The following is a 25,650-nucleotide window of genomic DNA, read 5'->3' as shown; positions in this document are numbered from 1 at the left end:
GGAAATTCTAACACACGAAATTTTAAAACTTCATAAATAGTAAAAATATATTTTTGTTTGTATGTGTTGGTAAAGGTAAAAAAAGAATGTAACAAAAATTAGATAAACAAAAATAATAATTATTATTTAATAGATAAGTAATAACAAAAAGAGACAACTTTTGTGTAAAACTAAATAAATATTTCAATACCTGGTACGTATACTTGATATTTAAAATTTAAATACTCGTACATGTGTATGCCATTGGTTACAAAAATAGAGGCGGGAAATTCCTTCAATGCTAAAACTCTTGAAATCTTATAAAATACGGATTCTGTGTGAAAAGACCCCTGTTTGGTAGCCGCTAGTCTTTGGAATTCCAATTCAATATAGTGTATGAATTGGGAAAGAAGTGATTAGAATTTCAAATTCACTTTATCGTGCAACAACCTGCTGAATCTATTTCCATTCGGATCGATCGCGTAATATCGGTCTCTACCGCCGTTTCCTTCGGGCGTCTTCGACAAACCGTCTCCATCTTCAATTCCTTTCCAATCCAGTGCTACTTCTCCCAGAAAAGCGGACGGTATGTGTGTGAAACTCGGAAAATAGTCAAATAGGGAAAAGTTACTAACAGCGGCCAGAGCAGAGGAAAGTAGGAATGAGTTGAATGCCGGAATGTGAGATTGAGGACCCGAGACACTACCCTGCGGAACGCTTCTTTGATGGGGCGGGATTTTAAGCGTGCCGATATTCCGATACAGACTGCCTTCGTTGTGTTTCAAATGGAAATCCCAACCCCCGTGTACACTATCACTTGGCCAAGTGGGAAATTTGGAATACTGATTCATCGCATGAGCGGATGTTTCGAACGCTTTTTCACAGTCAAAATTCGACGAAATTTTTTGTCCTGAGGAAAAAGTAGACGTATACGATTCTTGGGGAGTTATTTGCCCTTTGTAATCGTACAAGGGTGTGGTATTTGTTCCATGGCTGTTATTATGTCCACCATTGTTTTGTGTATATTGTTCATCTAAATCTCTGTCACTTGTATTTACTGAACGGATTTTATTTCCCCCTCAGGCGCGGTGTGAAATAGTGACCAAGTTACTCCGAAACATTACCAACAGCCTCACAGTTGATGATATTGAAGAGGTGGGCAGAATGACGGATTGATTTCCATTTTTGTCGGCTGTAGAAGTGTCTCCGTGTTGGTTATATTCGTTGTATTGTCGATCATATCTGTTCAAATTATTTAGGTTTAGAGTATTGTCTGGAAATTGTTTTTGTCCTATGTAAGTGTATTGATTTCCATTTTTGTCGGCTGTAGAAGTGTCTCCGTGTTGGTTATATTCGTTGTATTGTCGATCATATCTGTTCAAATTATTTAGATTTAGAGTATTGTCTGGAAATTGTTTTTGTCCTATGTAAGTGGTATCCATTTGTTGACCCCTTTGATATCCATTCATGTCTTTAAATCCTCCTTCAACGTTTCCATTTCTTGCATTGTTAGAAGAATATTTACATAAACTGTTATATCTCATAATCTGCTGGGCTGAACGGCTGTGATGTTTCTTTTTGTGATCAATTTCTACAGATTCTTCTTCTAGTGATTGTTTCAAATGGAAATCCCAACCCCCGTGTACACTATCACTTGGCCAAGTGGGAAATTTGGAATACTGATTCATCGCATGAGCGGATGTGTCGAACGCTTTTTCACAGTCAAAATTCGACGGAATTTTTTGTCCTGAGGAAAAAGTAGACGTATACGGAAAATCGCCAGTGAAAGCTTCGTATAAATCGTGATCCTTGTCTAAACTAGCGGAATTCCTGTCTAAACTGTTCGGATTCCACGATCCTATACCAGGATTTAAAACATTGAATTGTTCGATCTTTCTACCTAAATCCTTAGTTCTATCTCCTGTACATCCATGTAAACCTAGACCGCAATTATTGGAAAATCTCCCTTTCTCCAAATGTCTACCGTAGAAGCAGTCTTTAGTTCGTATACCATTTCTCGAATCTTCATCCAAGTCTACATTTAGATCTTTCTTTCCATAGTAACAGCCTCGTAAACCATTCAATCCATTGATATTTCTCAACATTTCGTCGATTTTCTTCTCATCTAGAAGGTCATTGAATGTTTCCTCGATTTCTTGGTTAGGGTTTGGATACAATGAGTGATTGGTGGTGGATGGAGTTAGGAGTGAGAGTTGTGCAGTAGTGGACAAAATGGCGAGGGCAGCACTGGTGGAGACATGAGAGGCAAGGGCTGAGGAAGCAACGAGAGTGAGGACGCCAGCTGTGTATGTGGTGAGACAGACAGCTGACACCTGAGAAAAGACATGAAATGAAACAATATCAGATAGGGGTCAACATCTCTTCCAAAAAATAACCACGGAATTTCTTTCTATTCTTAGAGGAACTTGAAGTAGAAATTTGAATTTTGTTTGTTTTGTTTGTTATAAGATCAAATCTTGAGACAAAAATCTAGTGATTGCATATCCGCGTGATCGGAATAGTTGTACGATAAACCGTGTTTGCCATACTTTGTGTCTCTTCCAACGTTTCCTTGTCTATTTGTGACATGATTTTCATCATCGCTTTCAGCATGACTTCTTAGTCCATTTGTTTTCTCTCCATGATTGACTAGATTTTCAGAGAGTGTTCTATCTCGATATTCACCTTGTTTACTAGCATATCTTTTTCTTTCAGCGTGTTCACTTTGTCTACTGGTGGGGTGTCTTTCCAATTCATCAAGTCTCATTTGACTACCGCTTTTCAAATGTTCAGATTCATCAAGTCCCATTTGTCTACCGCTTTTCATGTTTTCACATTCAGCGAATCCAATTTGACCACCGTTTTTCATATGTTCCGATTCGGTGCGTTCCAGTTTGCCAACGTTACGTTCGGTTTCACCGGTGCCTATTTTGTTGAGATAGTTGTCGCTGACGTGTCTGCGTTTGATGAGATTGGTGGATCGGCAGGAAGACGGAATGTCATTGGTGGAGATCCGCGAATCGGGAGTGAACGCTGGTAACTCGTTTGGATATTTGAGCGAGTTTGGGAACCAGTTTCGGAATTTCAAATCGATTATATCTTCTTCTAGGGAGGGTTCAAGGTGGAGATCCGCGAATCGGGAGTGAACGCTGGTAACTCGTTTGGATATTTGAGCGAGTTTGGGAACCAGTTTCGGAATTTCAAATCGACTATATCTTCTTCTAGGGAGGCTTCAACGGGTGTTAAGGCTCCGAGAGAAGGCCCTTCTAGGGGGGCTTGAAAGGATGTTGTGGCCCCGTGTGTCTGCCCGAAAGAAGACCTTTCTAGGGGAGGTGTTGAGGCCGTGTGAGACGGCCCCGGAGGGGGTTTGGTGGCCAGACCGGGTTTCAGAGACGGCGTCAGAGGAGGGGAAGGGCTGAGAGGTTTCAGCTGGTCGGTGGGAGTGAGGGGAGGGGAGACGAGGTCGAAATCCGAATCGAACCGTTGTGAGAACAGAGATTTGTTGAGAGAACAACGAGACGGGAACTCTAAAATCAGAATGGAATGGTTTGTTAATATGAGACGATCGGCTGTTTTTACTGTCTTTTCCTAAGTAAAGGGTTCATTAACATCACTGTTTTACTCTACAAAGTTAATTTTCACGTGTCACGGACACGTAAAATGTGATCACTCTATAACTGCCAAGGTGTTTAGTGGCGGAGCTTTTAACTTTCATTCGGCGACAAGCTACTTGCCTCCTCATATTAACCTCACCCAGCCTGAGTGGCACCGAGATTAGCCTGCAACATGCGTTTGCCCAGATGGTAACAATCCGGATATTAACCACGCACAACTTGGCCCTACTTTAGTGATCCATTAGGAACTTGTTGTATTCAACGTGCTATCGCCGCGCCACGCCACTGACTTGAAAAAGTTCACTTATCAAAATTTCCACCAGCCTATTATGGCCGATCTTACAACTGAGAGGTAACACAGTGTCAAGGATATTCTTTGCCAGCCTAGTTAGCTTAGTTGGTAGTGCGTCTGCCTTGTAAGTGCTAGGCCGCGGCCCGCCCGGGGCGGATTTTATCCTGATGGGATAATGTTCGTTCTCGGAGGAGACAAAAATTTCCAAAATTTTCTCAGTAAGCCCATTCATTGTCTTCATATTTTATTTAGTTAAAAATGTCAGAATATTTTACCACTAGGCCATTTTCCCCTAATTAGATACTCACAGTTACTATCAGATTGGTCAATTGACTCAGCAAGGCATCATCCATGAGCGTACTCATCTCCGTGTAGGTAATCCAGTTCCGTTTGGTTCCGATCTTCATTGCCAGGGATTTCTCCAGCTCGAGTAGTTTCAAATAGAACTCTTGCTCACTCACATGGACATTCCAACGGAGAGCATCAAGAAATTCGAGCTCTACATTGAAAATGTCCGTGTTGGACCAGTCTTGAAATTTGTCAAACATGGATAAACTGAGCTCGTACTCACTGTCATCGTGGAATTTACTTGCCAGAACCTACACACAGAACAACATGAATATGAATTAGTAAAGACTAAAGAGGTTGTTTTACTCTTAACTGTGATATTTACATGAAGGGGTAAGTAAAAAACTTAATTAGAAGACTCAAAGGTGCAGGTGAGGGTAGCCTAGAAGGCACAAGGAAGTCCTTGTAAAACATGCTAATTCTGAAAGAAAACACAGATTTCATCAAGGTAGAAAACTGATCCTAGGTCTTGACTCACCAAAGAAATGAGAAAGAGTTGTGAGGGAGCCACATTGTCCAAATACTGTGAGTTACAATCCTTGAGTCGTTCGATATAGAGAAGGGCGAGCACCAGGTAACAAGGATTGATTTTGACTTTCCGAGTCATTTCCGTGGCCTCGTTCAGGTACAATCTATCAATACTTTTGCCAGTCTTGAGATCCGAGTAGATTTCTGCTGCCAATTCTGAAAATAGAAAAAAAGGTATTTATTTAACCATGAAATAACTGTCAAAAAAAAAAAAAAAAAATCTGACGAAACTCACATCAAGTAGGAAGGGCCTTTACTGAGTCTCTCCTAATGTTTTCTCTGTGCTAGGATAGCTTCCAGACTAGCACACTGAGTGAGAGCTGCTTGTTTCTGTTGAGTCAGCAGACTTATAGCCTCATCTTTCTTGCCTATAGTTTCCTTAACTCTTCCATATACCTGACTCAATTCTCTTTCCTGATCCTTCTTCATTCGAGTAATAAGCGTTTCAAAGTAACTTCGCGTTTGTTCTTAACTCTTCCATATACCTGACTCAATTCTCTTTCCTGATCCTTCTTCATTCGAGTAATAAGCGTTTCAAAGTAACTTCGCGTTTGTTCAATTTCTTCTTCCAGACGATTGATCTTGTCATTGGTTTGATGTTCACTTTTCAGTTTTAAGTCTTTGTTTTCTGCGTTTAGTTTCTGTAGAAGCTCCGTCTGATTTTTGTTCTCTATTTGATAGCTGTGCACTTGTGATTTGAGTTCTGTCAGTTGATCTTCAGTGTCTTGTAGTTTGGTTCGGGTGTCGTTCAGTTTGCTTTTAACGTTGGCCAGTGTTGATTCCATTTCGTCAATGTCTTTGTCGTGTTGTTCTTTCATGTTTTTGATTTTAGTATCCGCAGCGTTGTTTCTATCCGTTTGTTCTTTCTCTAGTTTTTGTATGATTAGTTCGATATGTTTGTCACGCTCTCGTTTACATTGTTCTCGTATAAGTTGTTCCTTTTCTTCCATTTGAGCTGTTTTGGTTTCTATCCATAATTGTTTCTCTTGGTTGAGTTCTTCTTTCAGTTTCTTAATCTCGTCCTGGTGTTTGTTTTCCAACCTTTCGCACGTCTCCTTGTTTTGTTTGCTCATTTTTTCAAGCTTCTGGTTTAGTTCTTTTTCCTTCTCGTTCCTCATATCTTCCGCTTGTCTGTCTAAATTTTCCCGTTCAATTCGTATTTCATTGAGTAAATGTTTCCGCTGTTCTTGATAGTTGTTTTCAACGGTTTTCATTTCCTCATCTAGTCTTTTTCTATTGTTTTCTTTTTCCTGTAAAATTGCATTTTGTAAATCTTCTTCGAACTTCTCTTTCATTGTGTTCATTTTTCTATTCCAGATGGCATCGTTTTCTTCAATTTGTCTGTTATGTGCTTTCCTTAGGATGTAGCAGTTTTTTTTCTTTTGTTTTGATATGGTCTTTAAGTAATTTCTCTTTCTAATCTTTGGATCCAAATCTGAATAATGGTCAGTTTCTCTATTTTCAATTTGTTTTAAATTTCCCAGGGAGAACCGAGTTCGGCTACACATGTGTCTGGATTTATTCACAACACATGACAGTACTGTTGTCAAGGAATGTAAATATTACAGTGAACAAGTCAACGCTTTCCTTAGTTCGGCAATTTCTTCTTGATGAGCATTTGTCATTTTCAACAATTCAGGCTCCAAACCTTTCACGGTCAGTTCTTTGATCTTTTGTGTTTTATTGTCAATCCATTTCTCTCTCCTTATTTTTTCAGCTGCCAAATGTTTCTCCGTATTCTTCTTGATTTCTATTTTGTGTCTTTCCTCCATAGTTTCTATAATTTGCTTGTACTTCTTCTCTATGCTTTTACACATTTCCGAGCACTGTTCGGATTTAAATAAACGAATTCGCGAGTGTTTTTACTAGCCCTAATCTTTTACGAACCCGATCACGCCCACGTATACGTAACAATATCAATTCTGACGAAATTGATCAATTGTACCTAGATAGTAGGTAAGGTAGTTAGGTACCATATCAATACAAAGTGGTCAAGATTTCATCAATGCCTAGGTGACCAATACCTATCTACCTGCCTAAATGGGTACAAAACTACAAAAAATCTTTCTCAGATTTACAGCTTCTTTGACTGGGTCTAAATCGAAGGGCATAATTATTTAAATACAGGATTAGTTACGGTTTATAATTCCATTGCTTCAGTTTGTACAGGTAGATACCTACATAGATAAGATACACATTATTCTAATTTTCAACTTAAAATTTAATTTTTAATAACTTTTCAGTTTTTTTTTGGTGTTATTAGATTAATCGGGGTTTAAGTTTCTAGGGATTTAACTTGTTCTGTTGCTGTCAAATCTTTGACATGAAGTAGGCACATACCTAATCACCTACCTTATAGCTAGGCCGATGTCAGGCTTGTCCTTGCCTTGGTTTTATTGGGACTCCTACTTAGGTACCTATAGTGTGTCCAGATCATTGTGACAGCACAAGTCAACGCCATTATTTCTGAATCTAAACTGGACCCTTCTAGAATCAGTAAGTTTCTATTTCTGCCCACACCTAAGTAAGTATCCACCTACTTACTAGAGAAAATGCTGGGTAATCTCATTGATGGTTAGGACCATGATCTTAGTTTAAACTTGGTTTAAATCAGTTGAATCAAATAGGCCAAAAAATTTGCATAATTCAGCATGTAGCACCTAAGTAATTAGTTTAACATAAATCTGGTCCAAAACATTTTTTTCTCTTTCAGAATGCATGGAATGGAAAAGTGAACTCCGAATGGATAATTTACCCGATGATCTCAAACCAGAGGCATTTAGAAAATGTCAGCTCAATGTCAACAAAGCAAATAAAGATGGATCTCAAAGGTGTGTTAGCAAGTGTTTTTACTCAATGGACTCAACCTACTGAGAAGTTTTTTTTTTTTTTTTTTTCTCTCGTAGAGGTTTAATGTCTCTGTATACCTGCTAAGGTTATAACGGGTTTGAACCTCCATTCAGCATTACCCACCTACTCACATTGGCAGGGAAAAGCCAGTAGGAAAATGACCCCGGACCTAGTAAGTAGGTAGTCATATTTTTTTGTTCTTAAGTAGGTAGGTATACTGAAAAATAATTTCTTTTATTTTCCAGAAATCCACTCAAGATTTGCAAAAACTACCTCCCACGTCCTTCTCAAAGTTCCAAACCACCTCCAGGTGTCGGAAATCACTTCACCAAAGGCACTATGCCATCAGGGAATTCCTTCAGCTCCTCCCAGTCAAGCAATACATTTACCTTCAAACCCAACTATAATATTGATGATCTCAAAAACAGCAAAACCACCAACAGGGACACAGCTCCAAGTGTTAATAGGACAAATGGTGTCAGAGACAACACTTTCCCTGGCTACAATAGAATGGATGTTGATGGAATTGATAGTAACAATAGACTAGACACTGACAGACCCATCAACAGAAATGGGAAAGATTCTAACATACAAATCAATGGGGCAGAGTCAAACCCAGCCAATCTGTTTTCAGTCAATGGTGTCTCAAACGCCAAAGGCCATAACCCTCATGAAAATGGAACCAACTTACCCAATGAGCAGAGACGTAAATGCGCATAGCGACCGGTGCCAGCATGGTAGGTAAACATTGGATTTTAGGATTATTGAGATATTGGGAAAATCCTACAATGTTGTGACATAATAACACAAAGAAACGCGTTGTGACATAATAACACAAAGAAACGCTACCTTAGACTCGTGTGGTCTGTGTCGTAGCATGTCCATCCCGTAGTATGTCCCTCATCAGATCGGCGAAAATACGTTATTTTTTAAATATTATTATTTAAGAGGTTTGACGAAAGGACCTGTAACAATGAAGGTCTTATTGACCCGACTGGTTATCACACTAGGCTTGCACGCCGGAGGTCCCAGGTTCGATTCCCAGAGGGAAACTTCGGCTCTGTGATTGAAGTTCAGGGTGTATTCAGCCTCTTGAGGACAATAGGGGAAGCTATATTGCACAGTGCTTCCTCCGACAGTGAAACAAAGTCAGGTAAGGCGATATCCACTATGAGAAGTTCAAAACTGATGATAGGTACCTTGGTAGGCAGGTTATACTAGGAAGGTAGCTAGGTACATATAGGTACACGTTCAGCTAAAATGTCAACAACTCATGCAATTTAGAATCTACTAAAAGAATCTACCAACAGATAAATGAGATGATCTGAAGATGTATCAAATAAATAACATATGGTTGTTTAAATAAATACCTACCACATAGTTGTTTAAATTGGTTTACTTTTCAGGCTATTAGGTGTGGCAGGTTTCTTCAGGTTTTGAATATAAATGCCAGGGGACAAGTTCACTATGTTTATCTGTTGGGAATTACCTAAACCGTCAAGGTTCGTCCATTTTAAAACTTGAAAAAAAAAAAACAGACTTCTTTTACTTCATCTTCCCCAATATACCTCGAAAACTATTCCCCAAATAGGGAAAATCAGTGGTTGGGTGGACGTAACTTACGTAAGTGAGAACCCTGCCAACTTGAAATGAAGCCCTAAAAAGAAAAGACCCCTCTAAAATAAATCTAGATAGACTCTTACTAAACCTGGATCCCAATTGTGATCTAGCCTCACAATTATTAGGTATAGGTGACTAAACTCCATAGACTCCATACACAAAAGACCCACTCCGAGGCTTAGGTGTAGGGGCAAACAGCCCTAAAGGATGGGTTAAGCTTCTACGAATCTATACGATCTCTAGGTATAGGTGACACGTAGGTAAATAGCTCCTAATGTTACGTAATTAATCGTTCATGTGATGCAAAAGACCACTTTGAATTAGGTCTGCAACCATAACCAAACCCATGGTGGACTGTCAACACATTTCGCTATTGTCATTTTGACAAAGGCTACCATATAAACCATATCCAATTGAAGTTCTACGTAGGTATACCTATAGAGTCTTTGGCGCCATTAGATGACAGGAAATCGATTAAGAAAGGCACGGTATCAAAAGTACCTATTGTCTTTGTTGTTATTTTCTATTATAGTTCATCCAGATCAATGTGACAGCAATGAGTCATCAACCCAAAATGAAGGAACCAATCAGATTGCAGGAAATCCTTACATTGTTGCAATTCAGGTAAAGGTCTATTTTTGATAAACTCTCTCTTCTAAATGCAGAGTTTTTCTACCCCCTACACGTATCTTAACTCAAAATCTCAAAATTTTCACTTACGATAGTTCGTATTGACAGCGACGAATTTTGTAAATAAATTAAAAAAAAAAAAAAAAAAATCACTACCCTGGCTTGAAATTAAACTTTTTAAGTTGCCAAGTGCTTGGCTACCTTTCCTTAGTTTCCTGTGATCCCTAATCCATCTTCCTTGAAGACAGCAATAATGAAAAACAATTTATGCTTTCCAACAGTCACACATTTGGATATATTGAGTTAGCTTCATGCCTGACAGTACTCTATCTATTTCTTTTGTATGGACCAATATAAAATGGACATTAGACAAAGCTCTTCTGTGAATAGTGATCATTTGTTGTTAGTACGTTAACTACTTTGCTATTGTTTGACGTTTTTCATTCCCTCTTTAGTTCACTAGGAATAGGACTGGGTCCCAAAATTTTCCCACCAAAAAAAAAATAAATACCTGCCCAGTCCAATTTTCGAAATTGAATGGCATTTTCAGACTCATTTGGTATGAAATAATTTCTGATCTAGATCTAACAGTATTGGCTGATGAGTCATCAAAGATACGGTATCCTATGGTATGGTATCTTGGTATCCTACAGTAGATAGGTGTGTAAGCTTACCTTCATTTTACTCTTGGTCGAGGACATTTTAGGCAACTTTCCGAGCATGATTCCAGTAGAACTATCACCAGATCATGAAGACAAAGGATTTATTTGAAATTTGTAACTTTCTGAGGACTAAAAGGACTTGAATAGGTGAACTTTCAGCCTTTTATCCGTCCAAAAAGGCTCACACTGTCACTTTTTTGTTTTGATTTTTTTTTGCAAATATAATGTTGCCAACTGAGCAGAACGAAAAATTATGCACAATAGAAATGCACAGCTGAGCGCCATTTTTTTTCTGGTGTATTTGTCTCGTTTCGAGCTTTTTATTTTTTAGGAGAGAAAAAACACAAAAAAAGACAAGTGGGAAGTAGGTAGGTAGGTAGGTACTAACTTATCTAAAAGTCCATTTTTCATCCTACCTAGGTAGCTATCAATTTTTCATATCCAATAGTTCTGTTGGTCTTGTCTTCCCTCGCTCACGAGTGGTTAAAAATAATGCACTAGTGTAAAGTGGCAACACTGTATAGTGCGGAACAAAAGATCAAGGCTCGTGAAAAAGAGGTATGCTTAGTGTCGCTATTATCTTCTTCAAAATTTTTGACAGGGCTAGGGAACTATTAACGGAGGTCTTACCGTCCCAAAATGGAAGAGAGAGGAGGACAGGATTCTAGAAAGCCAGCCGTTCCGAGAACGAATCTCATCTGTTTAGGATAAAGTTCGGCCTGGGCGGGAATAGAATCCGCGACCTAGCGCTTACAAAGCAGACGCGCTATCCTCAAAGCTAACTGCATAGGCTGGCAAAATCTAGTCATTCTTCATCGTTCTAGGTACTCTTTTTTTTTTTTTTTTTTTTTTTTTTTTTTTTACGATCCACTCAAAAAATCTCGAGAATTGATTTGAAATTTGAATTTCTTTAAACGCTGAAACATAAAATCTTACCTGTGCAATTACTGGCACGGCCTAAAGCTGTGCCCTTCCTAAGACACGGCACAATACCTTGCCCGGCACAATCCTTTGTTAACGCCTACTTAAAAAAGAGGGAAAGAAAGGCCCAACCCATCCTTTAGGGCTGTTTGCCCCTACACCTAAGCCTTAAGGTGGTCTTGTTTATAAAGGGCGTACTTACTCGGAGTTTCGGCTGGGCATATCTGTTTTCCGTTTAGCCAGATGGTCTTCACCTTGGGACTGCCTCCATTCGGTTCAAATCGGACCATTATCCGAGTTGTCATAGGTCGACTGGGATCCAGAACTTGCTCCAGGTTGAGGATGGTGAACTCCTTGTTATTCGAAGTGGTCACTTCTCCTAGCCATGACTGAAAATCAATGGAACAGTTGTGCTGACTTAGGTGAGGTTTTAAAGTCAAAGAGCTGCCAGCCTAGTTAGCTTAGTTGGTAGTGCGTCTGCCTTGTAAGCGCTAGGCCGCGGGTTCGATTCCCGCCCGGGGCGGATTTTATCCTGATGGGATAATGTTCGTTCTCGGAACAGCTGGCTTTCTCCTATCCTGTCTTCCTTCTCTCTTCAATTTCGGGAGGATAAGACGTTACCATAGCAGTTACAAACCCCACCCCTAGAGTCCACCGTACAAAACATCTAGGGTCCAAGGTACAACATCCTTAGGGTTCAAGGTACAACATCCTTAGGGTTCAAGGTACAACATCCTTAGGGTTCAAGGTACAACATCCTTAGGGTTCAAGGTACAACATCCTTAGGGTTCAAGGTACAACATCCTTAGGGTTCAAGGTACAACATCCTTAGGGTTCAAGGTACAACATCCTTAGGGTTCAAGGTACAACATCCTTAGGGTTCAAGGTACAACATCCTTAGGGTTCAAGGTACAACATCCTTAGGGTTCAAGGTACAACGCCCTGGGGGCCAAGGTACGACGGATAAAAAAGGTGTAAAAAAAAATGTTGGCCAATTTAGTAGAAATTTTGGGAGGTATTAGTTTTCAATGAGTAGATGAAAAAAGCTATAAGGCGTGTAGTCCTATCTCCAACCCTTCAACCCCAAATTTGCCCTCAAAATTTGAAGATTTTTTCCATTTAAAATACATTGCGACCAAGGTACAAAGGGTATGGGTCCAAGGTACATAGGGTAGTTGTACCTTGAACCCCAAAAAGGTGGTGTCGGAAAATTGGGTATATCTCTTAATTAAAAATTAGTAAAACAATCATTGCTAATTGTATAGATAGCCAGGAAAATTTCCTTTCTAAATCAATTAAAATTATGCCAATAACATTAATAGAAAAAATTAAAAAAATCAAAAAGTGATTTTGGGGGCCAAGGTACAACCAGGCACCCTACCTATAATGTACTTCTACCCATCTACCTATATGTACCTTCTAAACTCAGTAGTTACTCATAAGGTTTCACTTCAAAACTGAGGAAATTGAGGGGTTAGCTAGGGGCGATTGTAAAGAATTGCATAACCATGGGTAACATGGGTTACAATCGTTACTTGAGTTACATCATCAAGATTTTCATGAAGCAGTCTTTAGTTCGTATACCATTTCTCGAATCTTCATCCAAGTCTACATTTAGATCTTTCTTTCCATAGTAACAGCCTCGTAAACCATTCAATCCATTGATATTTCTCAACATTTCGTCGATTTTCTTCTCATCTAGAAGGTCATTGAATGTTTCCTCGATTTCTTGGTTAGGGTTTGGATACAATGAGTGATTGGTGGTGGATGGAGTTAGGAGTGAGAGTTGTGCAGTAGTGGACAAAATGGCGAGGGCAGCACTGGTGGAGACATGAGAGGCAAGGGCTGAGGAAGCAACGAGAGTGAGGACGCCAGCTGTGTATGTGGTGAGACAGACAGCTGACACCTGAGAAAAGACATGAAATGAAACAATATCAGATAGGGGTCAACATCTCTTCCAAAAAATAACCACGGAATTTCTTTCTATTCTTAGAGGAACTTGAAGTAGAAATTTGAATTTTGTTTGTTTTGTTTGTTATAAGATCAAATCTTGAGACAAAAATTTCCAAAATTTTCTCAGTAAGCCCATTCATTGTCTTCATATTTTATTTAGTTAAAAATGTCAGAATATTTTACCACTAGGCCATTTTCCCCTAATTAGATACTCACAGTTACTATCAGATTGGTCAATTGACTCAGCAAGGCATCATCCATGAGCGTACTCATCTCCGTGTAGGTAATCCAGTTCCGTTTGGTTCCGATCTTCATTGCCAGGGATTTCTCCAGCTCGAGTAGTTTCAAATAGAACTCTTGCTCACTCACATGGACATTCCAACGGAGAGCATCAAGAAATTCGAGCTCTACATTGAAAATGTCCGTGTTGGACCAGTCTTGAAATTTGTCAAACATGGATAAACTGAGCTCGTACTCACTGTCATCGTGGAATTTACTTGCCAGAACCTACACACAGAACAACATGAATATGAATTAGTAAAGACTAAAGAGGTTGTTTTACTCTTAACTGTGATATTTACATGAAGGGGTAAGTAAAAAACTTAATTAGAAGACTCAAAGGTGCAGGTGAGGGTAGCCTAGAAGGCACAAGGAAGTCCTTGTAAAACATGCTAATTCTGAAAGAAACACACAGATTTCATCAAGGTAGAAAACTGATTCCTAGGTCTTGACTCACCAAAGAAATGAGAAAGAGTTGTGAGGGAGCCACATTGTCCAAATACTGTGAGTTACAATCCTTGAGTCGTTCGATATAGAGAAGGGCGAGCACCAGGTAACAAGGATTGATTTTGACTTTCCGAGTCATTTCCGTGGCCTCGTTCAGGTACAATCTATCAATACTTTTGCCAGTCTTGAGATCCGAGTAGATTTCTGCTGCCAATTCTGAAAATAGAAAAAAGGTATTTATTTAACCATGAATAACTGTCACATTTTTTTCCCCCTTGGATACACTCAAACCTCTAGACCCAAAGTCCACCATGCTAACCCTTACACTACCCAGTGGAGGTTGATTTCTGAAATTATTAAAAAAAAAACATGTATTTTAGAATTAGGTGAGAGTTTATTGCTAGGTAATCTTACTTCCTATTCCTTGCCTCCTGAGCTTCCAGTGCATGCCCTTTCACATAACCCTTATACCACACTTCAAAATAAAGTCCTTAGTATCCAATTGACCCCACTCCTAATAAAATCCTTTGAAAGGCCTTCAAGGTACCTATGTAAAATTACCTATTTACCGGAGTAGAGTTGGAGAAAAATAGAAAAGTAAAAAAAAAAAACCTAATATGAAGCAACGGGACTGTCAGTCTTCTTTTTGAATTTTGCAGTGGAAAACTTTTTTTTTTTGTAAACGCGGGTTTAAGTGAGAAATTTTAATGGTAAGTGAAAATGTAGATATTTCGTAGCTCTCTTGATAGGTAACTATCCTTCGGAAGTGTCGGAAATTTCTTCGTTCTTCATTTGGGATATTATAAGGTAGGTACGTACATATGTTTGCAAGTATGTAGGTAAGGTATTCCCGCATCCTTGTTTCATGTAGGTAGCATGGAAAAAATAAAATAAAACAAGAGATATTTTGAGTAACTAAAGTAGTGTTAAACAAGTCTGTATTAATAAAAACAAAAAATAATTATTTTAATTACAAAATAATAAAATGAACCATTTATCGAATTGAAAAAACCTAGAACCCTAAAAATATTGAGAACTCTAGTTTAAGTACCTACCTACCTACCTATACCTTCTGTGAGTGGGTACCTACTTGGGTACTTAGCTCAAATAAATATCAACTAATAAAAATTAATAGGTGGGCAAGTTAGGTACAAAAATCAGAGGTACCTACCTATAATTAGGTACCTCTAATTTTTGTACCTATATCATTGTTACTTTGTCTGTCAATTTATTGGATTGGGTCAATCTACCATCGAACCCAAAGTCTTGATGTCCATCTCAGTAAGTTGATTGAATTTATGGTGTTAGATCAGTGAAAGGGTTTCAGTAGCAGTCAGCATCCCAGGCGTGATTGTAGCCTTTGATTTGGTGAATCTGGAGAACAGAGGGAAAAGAAAATTCAATTGAAAACGGGGTCTTTTTAACATACCTAATTAGTCTGATTGTAGCCTTTGATTTGGTGAATCTGGAGAACAGAGGGAAAAGAAAATTCAATTGAAAACGGGGTCTTTTTAACATACCTAATTATTCTAATTATATACCTACCTACCTTCGTATAAGTACCTAGGTACCTAGCATACGCCACATAAGTCTGAACTGGACGAACTTTTTCAAGATCCAATTTCATCAAAAGAAAGGGCTTAAAGACTGCTATCGAACCAGTGCTATTCAAAAATTGTAGTCATAAAAACAAAAATTAGAAAAATAAATGTGGGCAGGTGCGCCAATAAATGGTACGTTTTTTAGGTGGGCGAATAAATGGTACACTTACCCTACCTACCTTCGTATAAGTACCTAGGTACCTAGTTTCAAGGTTTAACGTCAATGTAGAAGGCTTTTAGTGACGAAGATTTTACCCTCCGTTCGCCCACAAAAGCTGCCCGCCCATCTTCCTGTTAACTTCACCCAGCCTGAGTAGGGCCGGGAAAAACCAGCAGTACGCGATCGCGTACTACTGGCCAGATGGTCACCCATTCGGATATACCTTCCACAAGCAACACTGCCATCAATGATCTATTGGGAACCTGTATTAAATGTGCTATCTCCACTGTTTTACGTACCTACTTAATATGTTTTGCATGGGTTAAACTTTGAGATCAAGTCCAGAATTCGGACAAATGTGCTATCTCCACTGTTTTACGTACCTACTTAATATGTTTTGCATGGGTTAAACTTTGAGATCAAGTCCAGAATTCGGACACTCCAATGATTTTTGGAGATACAAAGTTGAAATCTTTGTGAAAAAAGTGAGGTGGATTGTTGAGATTTCTGGTTAACTTAACGCGTAGTATCTACCTGATATATTAAATAAATACCCTAATGGGGTTAGTCAGAAGACTTCTCCAACGTTGGAGCGTTCCACGAGACCCCATAGGTATACTTTCGTATAGGTATATGTACTATATGTAGTGCTTCAATTGAGGAAGAAATTATCCCACTGGAAAGTGTATGAAAACTTACCATTAGACGAACGTCGAACCCCTGCCTCGGACAGCCGCCTTTCGTCTGCCCAAAGGTGATCTGAAACAAGAGAAAACGAATCCGAAAGAAGCATTTAAATTTCCAATATTTTTTACAGTCATATCAGAAGGTACATTCCGAAATAAGCATTTAAATTTCCAATATTTTTTACAGTCATATCAGAAGGTACATTCCGAAATAAGCATTTAAGTTTCCAATATTTTTTACAGTCATATCAGAAGGTACATTCCGAAATAAGCATTTAAATTTTCAATATTTTTTACAGTCATATCAGAAGGTACAGCAGTGGAGTTGGTTTTAGCCTCGTTTTTATGTGTAAGTAAGTAGGTAATTTGCAAAGCAGGTTCCCTAGCCTTAGCCTTAGAACGTTAAGGCTCGATATATTATTGGATTAACAGAGGATAAAATTCCATGGTCCTCCTGAAAAGGTGAGATGTTATTGCTTACCGCTATACATAATATGTTTTTGGATACTTCATTGTTTCTCATCCGGCTCGAGTTTCGCCTATATACTTTGTAGGCTTTATCAAGGAAACTCTGGTGAGACATGTTACGCATCCATAAAAAAAAAAAAACACTTAGGTAAACCATCTATTCTGTTGTCAACAATTCCATCTGTTATCATATCATATACAAACGAGATTAAGAGATAAAACGTTTGCAAATACCAGCACAAACATCAGAGTTTAATAGTCTACATCCGCGTTTTTTCGAGAATCTCATATTACCACCAGATATGAATTTCATTCGGAACCAAAGCGAATATGATATCGCCTGGTCCGCCTACCAAAGTCGCCCACAAGCAGACCCACTGGCTCTCCGGATTGAAATGGCCTTCGCCAATGTTAGGTTAGGTCATTAAGTAAAATTAAACTTTATTAAACTCCGGGTACCCAATTCTCCGGATTGAAATGGCCTTCGCCAATGTTAGGTTAGGTCATTAAGTAAAATTAAACTTTATTAAACTCCGGGTACCCAATTTTTTTCCGTATTTTTTTCTACTTCTTTGCCAAGTTTGGACTGTGATGAAAATAAAGTAAATAATGAAATTGATATAAAGTAAATAATAAAATGATCAGCTTGGTGTGGTGTAATGTGCCTGTTTCTCCAACAGACTTTGAAGTAAAAATAGTTAAGTTAATTGAACCATTGATAATGTTTACGAGTTTTTAATTAATCCACTCGTAGATTCAATGAAGCTATGTATCTAACCCAGAGGTTCAATGTTTCTGCCCATAGAGTACACGGAACTTGGCCTGGCGCACTGTCGCGCTTTCATATACGAAACTAAAGCTAACTAATGACTGAAAATCAATAGAACAGTTGCGCTGACTTAGGCGAGGTTTTAAAGTCAAAGAGCTGCCAGCCTAGTTAGCTTAGTTGGTAGTGCGTCTGCCTTGTAAGCGCTAGGCCGCGGGTTCGATTCCCGCCCGGGGCGGATTTTATCCTGATGGGATAATGTTCGTTCTCGGAACGGCTGGCTTTCTCCTATCCTGTCTTCCTTCTCACTTCGATTTCGGGACGATAAGACCATAGCAGTTACAGTTCCCTCTGTCAAACCTCTTTTTTTTTTTAAAAAAAAAAGACTGTACCTTAATACTGCTTTCGCATTACTTCAAGGAAAAACTTATCTAGGCTGGCTCAACCAAAGTTTTCAAGTTTTAGCAGAATCTTTGAATTTTTCTTCTCTCGGTCAGTAAAATCTGCTATATTCCCATCGATATACCTAATCATGGATGGTCAATGCAAGAACGCCTTATCTGCGATTGACATTGACAGTCTAAATAAAGCAACAACTATTTATCTCGAGTGTTTCAGTTATGCGTTTCTGGCGCCCACTCTAACTCTCATCACCATTTGGTATCGGAAGTCCAAAGTCTTTGTTTCCGGTTCACCAAAATGGAATGTCCCTCGTTCTAGGCCTCTAATGTCTTCCTAGGCCCATATCGAACTATCTCGGTTGATTTTTCTTGAAACATAATCTCCTAATCAGTCCATTTTCAAATTCCTTATTTTCATTTTCCAGTTTTGCTGTTTAGTTTCACTCGGTGACATGGTAATGGTAAGGTCAAAAGAACTAGCTACTCCGGATATTCTTTACTGACCTAAAATACGCTTTTACCCGAGAAGATTTTAACATGAGTACCTACCTATACTTACGAACGAACTTTGAAGTTTTTTTTTTTTTTTTAGTGAACTTCCAATTTTAGTTCGACGACTTGAATTCAGTCTCTCTGTCCCACCTCCCTCGATGATGGTCAAGACTCGAGATGCTCGCCTGACGTTCAAAATTCAGATGTTTTTCTTTATCAGCACACGCCCGACCAGTTTCTGCACAGGCTTATATCGACCAATTAGAAACCCAGGCGCAAACAATAGTTCCGACGCAATATTATGAATATCATAACTCAATCTCTACGTATTGCCCCCATACATAAAGAAGATTCATAATATCTACATAACTATTGACCCATACCTAGTTAAAGATCCATAATATCTACATACCGATTGCCCCATAAAGAAGATCGCCCCACCGTATAAGTGTTTAGTGGGTTTAAAATGGCGAGAGAAAACTTCTGTGCAGTTCGGTCAAGTTCAAATATTCGACTGACTTTATTAATTGGCGAGTTAGCCACTATTAAACATCCCCCCTCAAAAACTTGGAGAATACCGGTCTGGAGCACGTAATGGTCTGCCATAACGACATGTGCGAGTAAGATTCAGCTCCTGACTTGTGGATCAGGAACCCATAGCTGGCGAGTTAGCCACTATTAAACAATAAGTACCCAATAATTGTACAGTGATGGTAATAAATGCAACAATATCAACAGCTGTAGGTACAACAATATGAACAACTATGCAACAATCATCATGTTTCTGACAGGTGATTATGATGGGTGCGTAGGACGCGCGCTGATATCAAACTTTAAAAATAAATTCTGACGATAGGTACTTGTGAATAGGCACCACCTGCGATGAACTAGTTAAAAGACAATGCAATCTGCAAAGTATTGTTAAGGAATGGTTTAGATTGAGCGTAGCTTGATAGGGAAATGAATAGAAGATTTTTTTAAAGACGTTTGACAGAGGGAACTTTAACTGCTATAGGTCTTATCGTCCCGAAATCGAAGAGAGAAGGAAGACAGGATAGGAGAAAGCCAGCCGTTCCGAGAAAGAACATTATCCGTTCAGGATAAGATCAGGATAACATCCGTTCAGGATAAAATTATCCGTTCCAGGTGGGAATCGAACCCGTAAGTAGAAGATCCTACGGTTATTTGAAGACAAGAGCAAACAGACGCTAGCCTGGTAAACAGGAGGATGCGGGTTCAATCCCAGCCGAGGCATGGAATTTTATCTTCATTTATTTGAGGATTTCATCGCATAATAAGAGAGTTCAAAGGGTTAGGACCGGTTAGGTGGTAGAGATCGCCTCCGGTGTTAATTTCGCCTAGTGGTCACTTTCTAGTTTCTACTCAAGAGTCCATTACTTACCTCTATTATACAATGTATTAACAGACACATAAAAGCCATTTCTTCCTTTGATAACTGTTGCAATGGTGTCAATAAAATAAAAATAAAGGAACGAAAAAAGAACATGCTGTGCCATTACCATAAATACCTTTTAGGATATTTATAATGAGATATCGCCAAGACAGGTGGCGTAAATAAATATGGCACTATTTCGACTTTTAAGGTGTTATTGTCCTTGTTTTTACTGTTTAGGACAGTGAGTAATCCTTTTATTTACAAAAGTGAACAAAGTTTGCGGATCAACCAGGTTCAAATCGTGCCACAAGACGGTAACTAAATTAGGATACCTAAGGATCTCCTTTACATACAGAGGCGATGTTCCGAAAAGATTGTTGGCCTCAACTTTACAGAATGTTTTAGACTCTCATAGACATGTCTGGAACTTGGTGTTTCAAGTTGATATTGGTAAAATTCAGCTTGTTATAGTTTTTTAGTAATTGACTTTCCCGAATTAATACCTAATTATCATTTAAAAAAAGGACAACTTTCCTATCTACAGTAGCTGCTTTCAAAAGGTAAGTACAGGGGCTGATTCTAGAAGGAGTAAAAATATGTGGGTATGTCCTTGCTGGGGTGCACCACACAGTTCTTGGACGCGTGGCCTGAGGCTTGCACGGGGGACTTGGATACTTTGCTGACAGGAGCGAACACTCCGAAACGGGGCTCGCAGTAGAAATATCTGCGGATGAAAAGAGAACATGATTTGGAACTTCAATTTGCCAGAAATCTTGGTGACATTTTATTCATTGATGAATGACAATACACCGTATTGGAGCTCACCAGTAGAAAGTGTTGATAATTTATTTGAATAATCCGCTTGTGGATAAATCAATAACAGGTTCCATACCCCAAGAAACCCTAGACCGAAAATTTAGAAACGTTAAAGCGCAAAATCATTTTGCTCTAGCAGCAGAATTCTATTGAAATATAGGCTGGACGCGGAGCGGAGCGGCGCTTCGAACTCTTGACGTTTGCGCGCCTCCCGGCAAGTTTGATTCCCAAGAGCTACCTATAAGAAAAGCCTTCATCTTTTGCAGTGATAAATGAAGGTACAATTTTACCAATAACAATAACTGGAAGGAGACCATTCCCTACCTGACACCATCCACGGAGCCATCGTTCTTCCCCAGTGGATCATCCAGTTCTACACCACACCACTCGCCATCAGCAAAGTAGGTGTCACCCTTGTACTTGAGCACGCCTGATTTGGATCCCTGGCTACTCCGAATGATCACGCGGTCACCCAGTCTGATTTCGTCTGGAAAGAGACAAATTTCACATCATCAAAGAATATTAGCGGTTGTCCCGTTCTTTGTACGGAATCAGCGCGGCATAGGAGGCATGACTTTGAAGCGCCGCCATTTTGAATCAGGCAGAAATATGTAGCCTATGTTTAAGGAAAATTCAAAAGGTTCTCCAACACGCCTGATTTGGATCCCTGGCTACTCCGAATGATCACGCGGTCACCCAGTCTGATTTCGTCTGGAAAGAGACAAATTTCACATCATAAAAGAAAATTAGTGGTTGTCCCGTTCTTTGTACGGGATCAGCGCGGCATAGGAGGCATGACTTTGAAGCGCCGCCATTTTGAATCAGCCAGAAATATGGAGCCTATGTTTAAGGAAAATTCAAAAGGTTCTCCAATTTTATTTATTAAGAAGATGAGGTATTATCGACATAAGATCACGTTAATAAAGATCAAAGTGCGAGTAAATGAACGAATTTTCAAAACACCGTATCGTGCTGATATACCTAGGCCGGGCGTCGAACTCTTGGCGTTCACGCACGATTGATCTACATTTGACGCCTGTTTGATTGGAAAAACAAGCAGGGCCCGTCCCTCCGGGAATTTTTTAGCCCGTAGTTTATTCGATCATGGAAAAAGAATACCTTTGTACCTACCTAATTTGTTTAATATTCAGTTTATTATCATTCTCGATTTGATTTTTTGATTTTACTTTCATGTAATGATTTAAAATCAAGACTAGAGCCCGTTCTCCCTTTATTCCCAATATAATGTTTAAGTCACCCATCCATTTATTGGCCTTTCTCGGCGTAGCTTAACATAGGTGACGCTAAAACCGGTCTTAAATGATCGACTGAAGTGTTACCTAAAACTTTCTCGCTTTGAGTTCATAGGTCGTCGCGAAAAATTTCAAGATTAGAGCTCATTTGTGTGAGAAAATGTGAAAAAAAAAAATCCCAAACCAGTTTTTTTGGTTTTTTGGCTTTATGGTTTTCTGGACAAAATTTGCACCACCATTTTCGTGTTCCTGGTAAAAAGACCTTTAATTTGATATATAGGTCGACCAGGTTTGGATAACTCCTTCTATGGGGACAGACCGACCGACCGACCGACCGACCGACAGACCGACAGACGACAGACGACACCGAAGCGAATAACAAGTGTCCGTCCCTATACTTTATGATTATTAGTAATAATAAAGGAAGGACGGAACTAGATTAAACTCGAGCAGCCACTGCAAAATTGATAGGTACCTCGTAATCTAAGTGCTTGGGAGCGGTAGCGCGTCACATGAAAGTGCCAGGTCGCGGCGGGTTCGTGTAGTTTCCTGCAAACTATCTCGATTGACTCTTCTTTCGTGCTCTGATATTTGTAACTGGCGGCTGCTCCCCATAGGCATTAATGGATCGTGTCCCCTGCGATGACTTGCCATCGTGGGTGAAACCAACTGGAATGCCGTTGGGGAGGGAGTTTCCCGGGCCATGTAAGACATCGGGACGTAGTGTGCTTCCGGAAGCTCTTCCTTCCGAAGTACCTGTCTCCCGAAGAATTTCCTGGAGTAGAGCCACCTTGAGAAAAGGAGAACCAATGGATATATATATGTTATTTAACCCATACACAAATAAACCGAGACACTTGTTTAGACTGCTGGGACTTTTTAGTCTCATTCGAGCAGATAAACAAGGTTATTCAATTATATTAATACCTACAGAAACTTCAAAAATTTAATGATCTATTTTTAATTACATCACCTACAATGCTTAGGAGGGGCTCCATCTTCAGGGTTTTACATAGCACATTTCAACCAAAGAGGTATAACACCGAAAACGCAGATACAGAAAGAGACTAGGAATTCAGCAAAGATCACAGAAAAGGGGGGATTAAGTTCAAAAGTATGTGAAAAAATACTTATTGTTTCTATCACCAATTTTCATCAGGTTAAAGGTTTCTTCAAAAATTGATCCCAATGTGGCAAGGGATATGCCGAGGACCCTTGGCAAATGGAGTGTGTCCTAAAGGCATTGGTGGTGTTCCATCCCACTGGGACCGGAACCAAAATAAAGTCTGGAAATAAATTCTTTGATTAATAACCCCACCTTCAGAGAGGGTCGGCAGTCTTCCATGGGATGGATTTCCTTGAGTAGAGACCATCAAATGAGGGACTTCTTGAATGGTGAGGTGAGTAGCGGCCTTCGGTCGACTGAAGAATTGGCGCGGATGTGGGGGCGGTCCGAGAGATGTAGGAGAAGGGGAGCGGGTCAGGGCGTTTAGACGGGAGAAGATGGCCGTGCTTCGGATCGCATTGGAAATAGCGGAAGCCCGCGGACAGTGCCGTATTCTTGCCCGGTCGGGCTCGTCCAGACGATTCCTGGAATGAAGCGAAGTCCGAATGGAATATTTTGGTAATACACGTATGTTTTGAACTATTCGTTTTTCGTAACCCATGCTTGTTAGGGCTGGGTAGTATCCCTACACCTAATCTTTGAATGGGCTTTGTGAGCTATACTAATGTGTGCTACATTTTGATTTACACCATCTACATTATCTCTCGTTTTGGTTGCTAACATTTTTGATCCAGAATTCTTGGGGTGCCACCGCTAAACAGTCTTACTTTTGATTGCTACACTATTGTTGATACATTCTGATCTACATTATCTCGTTTTGGTTGCTACATCTTGGTCTACAGTTTCTTGGGCTTCAGCACCAGACAAACTTACCCGCCCAGTCTCCGGGTCCGAACTTGGTTTCGCCAATGTAGGCAATCTTTCCCGGGATGGTGCCGCCAACATAGACTCGATCCCCAATGATGAAGGAGTCCGTGGAGTCCATACTGTACAGGGGAGACGAATCTGGAATTGAGCAAAATTTCAAGTTAAGGGACAATTTCTGGAGACACAGAAGGAAGTTGACAAGGAACAATTCATGCAATCCAATGGTTTTTGGAGATACAAAGTTGAAATCTTTGTGAAAAAAGTGAGGTGGATTGTTGAGATTTCTGGTTAACTTAACGCGTAGTGTCTACCTGATATATTAAATAAATACCCTAATGGGGTTAGTCAGAAGACTTCTCCAACGCTCCAATCCACGAGACCCTATAACGTATACCTTCGTATAGGTATAGGAATACCAATAATTTAGAAGTGCTTCAATGGATTTGGAAGGAGTAAGAAATTATCCCACTGGAAAGTGTATGAAAACTTACCATTAGACGAACGTCGAACCCCTGCCTCTAAGAAATTCGAGCTCTACATTGAAAATGTCCGTGTTGGACCAGTCTTGAAATTTGTCAAACATGGATAAACTGAGCTCGTACTCACTGTCATCGTGGAATTTACTTGCCAGAACCTACACACAGAACAACATGAATATGAATTAGTAAAGACTAAAGAGGTTGTTTTACTCTTAACTGTGATATTTACATGAAGGGGTAAGTAAAAAACTTAATTAGAAGACTCAAAGGTGCAGGTGAGGGTAGCCTAGAAGGCACAAGGAAGTCCTTGTAAAACATGCTAATTCTGAAAGAAAACACAGATTTCATCAAGGTAGAAAACTGATCCTAGGTCTTGACTCACCAAAGAAATGAGAAAGAGTTGTGAGGGAGCCACATTGTCCAAATACTGTGAGTTACAATCCTTGAGTCGTTCGATATAGAGAAGGGCGAGCACCAGGTAACAAGGATTGATTTTGACTTTCCGAGTCATTTCCGTGGCCTCGTTCAGGTACAATCTATCAATACTTTTGCCAGTCTTGAGATCCGAGTAGATTTCTGCTGCCAATTCTGAAAATAGAAAAAAAGGTATTTATTTAACCATGAAATAACTGTCACATTTTTTCCCCCTGGGATACACTCAAACCTCTAGACCCAAAGTCCACCATGCTAACCCTTACACTACCCAGTGGAGGTTGATTTCTGAAATTAAAAAAAAAAAAAAAATCATGTATTTTAGAATTAGGTGAGAGTTTATTGCTAGGTGATCTTACTTCCTATTCTTTTAACCTCCTGAGCTTCCAGTGCTCTGAAATGCCCTTTCACATAACCCTTATACCACACTTCAAATAAAGTCCTTAGTATCCAATTGACCCCACTCCTAATAAAATACTTTGAAAGGCCATCAAGGGACTATGTTTTAGCACAATGGGAGTTGTGATGTGCTTACCAATGACAGGATAGCTGAGGTGATCCTCCTCAACCAACTTATCTCCATAGTACAGAGTCTTACTGATCCTTGATAAAAACTCATCAAACTCTGTCTCGTTCACCATCTG

At 39.5% G+C, this 25,650-nt stretch overlaps 1 protein-coding gene across 1 annotated transcript; it reads right to left on the bottom strand.

Moving 5' to 3' along the window:
* Nucleotides 1–189: 189 nt before the first annotated feature.
* LOC103515877 lies at nt 190–25,650 on the bottom strand. Its single transcript, XM_026828444.1, has 14 exons — nt 25,542–25,650; nt 24,957–25,162; nt 24,606–24,729; nt 24,089–24,233; nt 23,481–23,752; nt 21,564–21,620; nt 21,234–21,396; nt 20,708–20,817; nt 16,584–16,643; nt 14,134–14,345; nt 13,614–13,904; nt 13,063–13,350; nt 1,602–2,024; nt 190–764 (listed from the first exon to the last, which is right to left on the bottom strand). Exons 1-14 carry the CDS (start codon nt 25,645–25,647, stop codon nt 396–398), a joined length of 2,826 nt encoding a protein of 941 aa, XP_026684245.1. The 5' UTR covers nt 25,648–25,650; the 3' UTR covers nt 190–395.

Source organism: Diaphorina citri, unplaced genomic scaffold (genome assembly GCF_000475195.1).
Source record: "Diaphorina citri unplaced genomic scaffold, Diaci psyllid genome assembly version 1.1 scaffold1434, whole genome shotgun sequence".
Classification (NCBI taxonomy): domain Eukaryota; kingdom Metazoa; phylum Arthropoda; class Insecta; order Hemiptera; family Psyllidae; genus Diaphorina; species Diaphorina citri.
Note: the sequence above shows the minus strand (reverse complement) of the source record. Positions and strands in the feature narration are given on the sequence as shown.

What these genes read in the sequence shown, in the direction of transcription:
- LOC103515877 (XM_026828444.1), bottom strand. Translation starts at nt 25,647, where the DNA reads ATGGTGAACGAGACAGAGTTTGATGAGTTTTTATCAAGGATCAGTAAG. An exon ending in AACTCTTTCTCATTTCTTTG is followed by an intron (nt 13,905 to 14,133) that starts GTGAGTCAAGAC and finishes TTCTGTGTGTAG; the next exon opens with GTTCTGGCAAGTAAATTCCA. An exon ending in GTTACTATGGAAAGAAAGAT is followed by an intron (nt 2,025 to 13,062) that starts CTAAATGTAGAC and finishes GGAAAGAAAGAT; the next exon opens with CTAAATGTAGACTTGGATGA.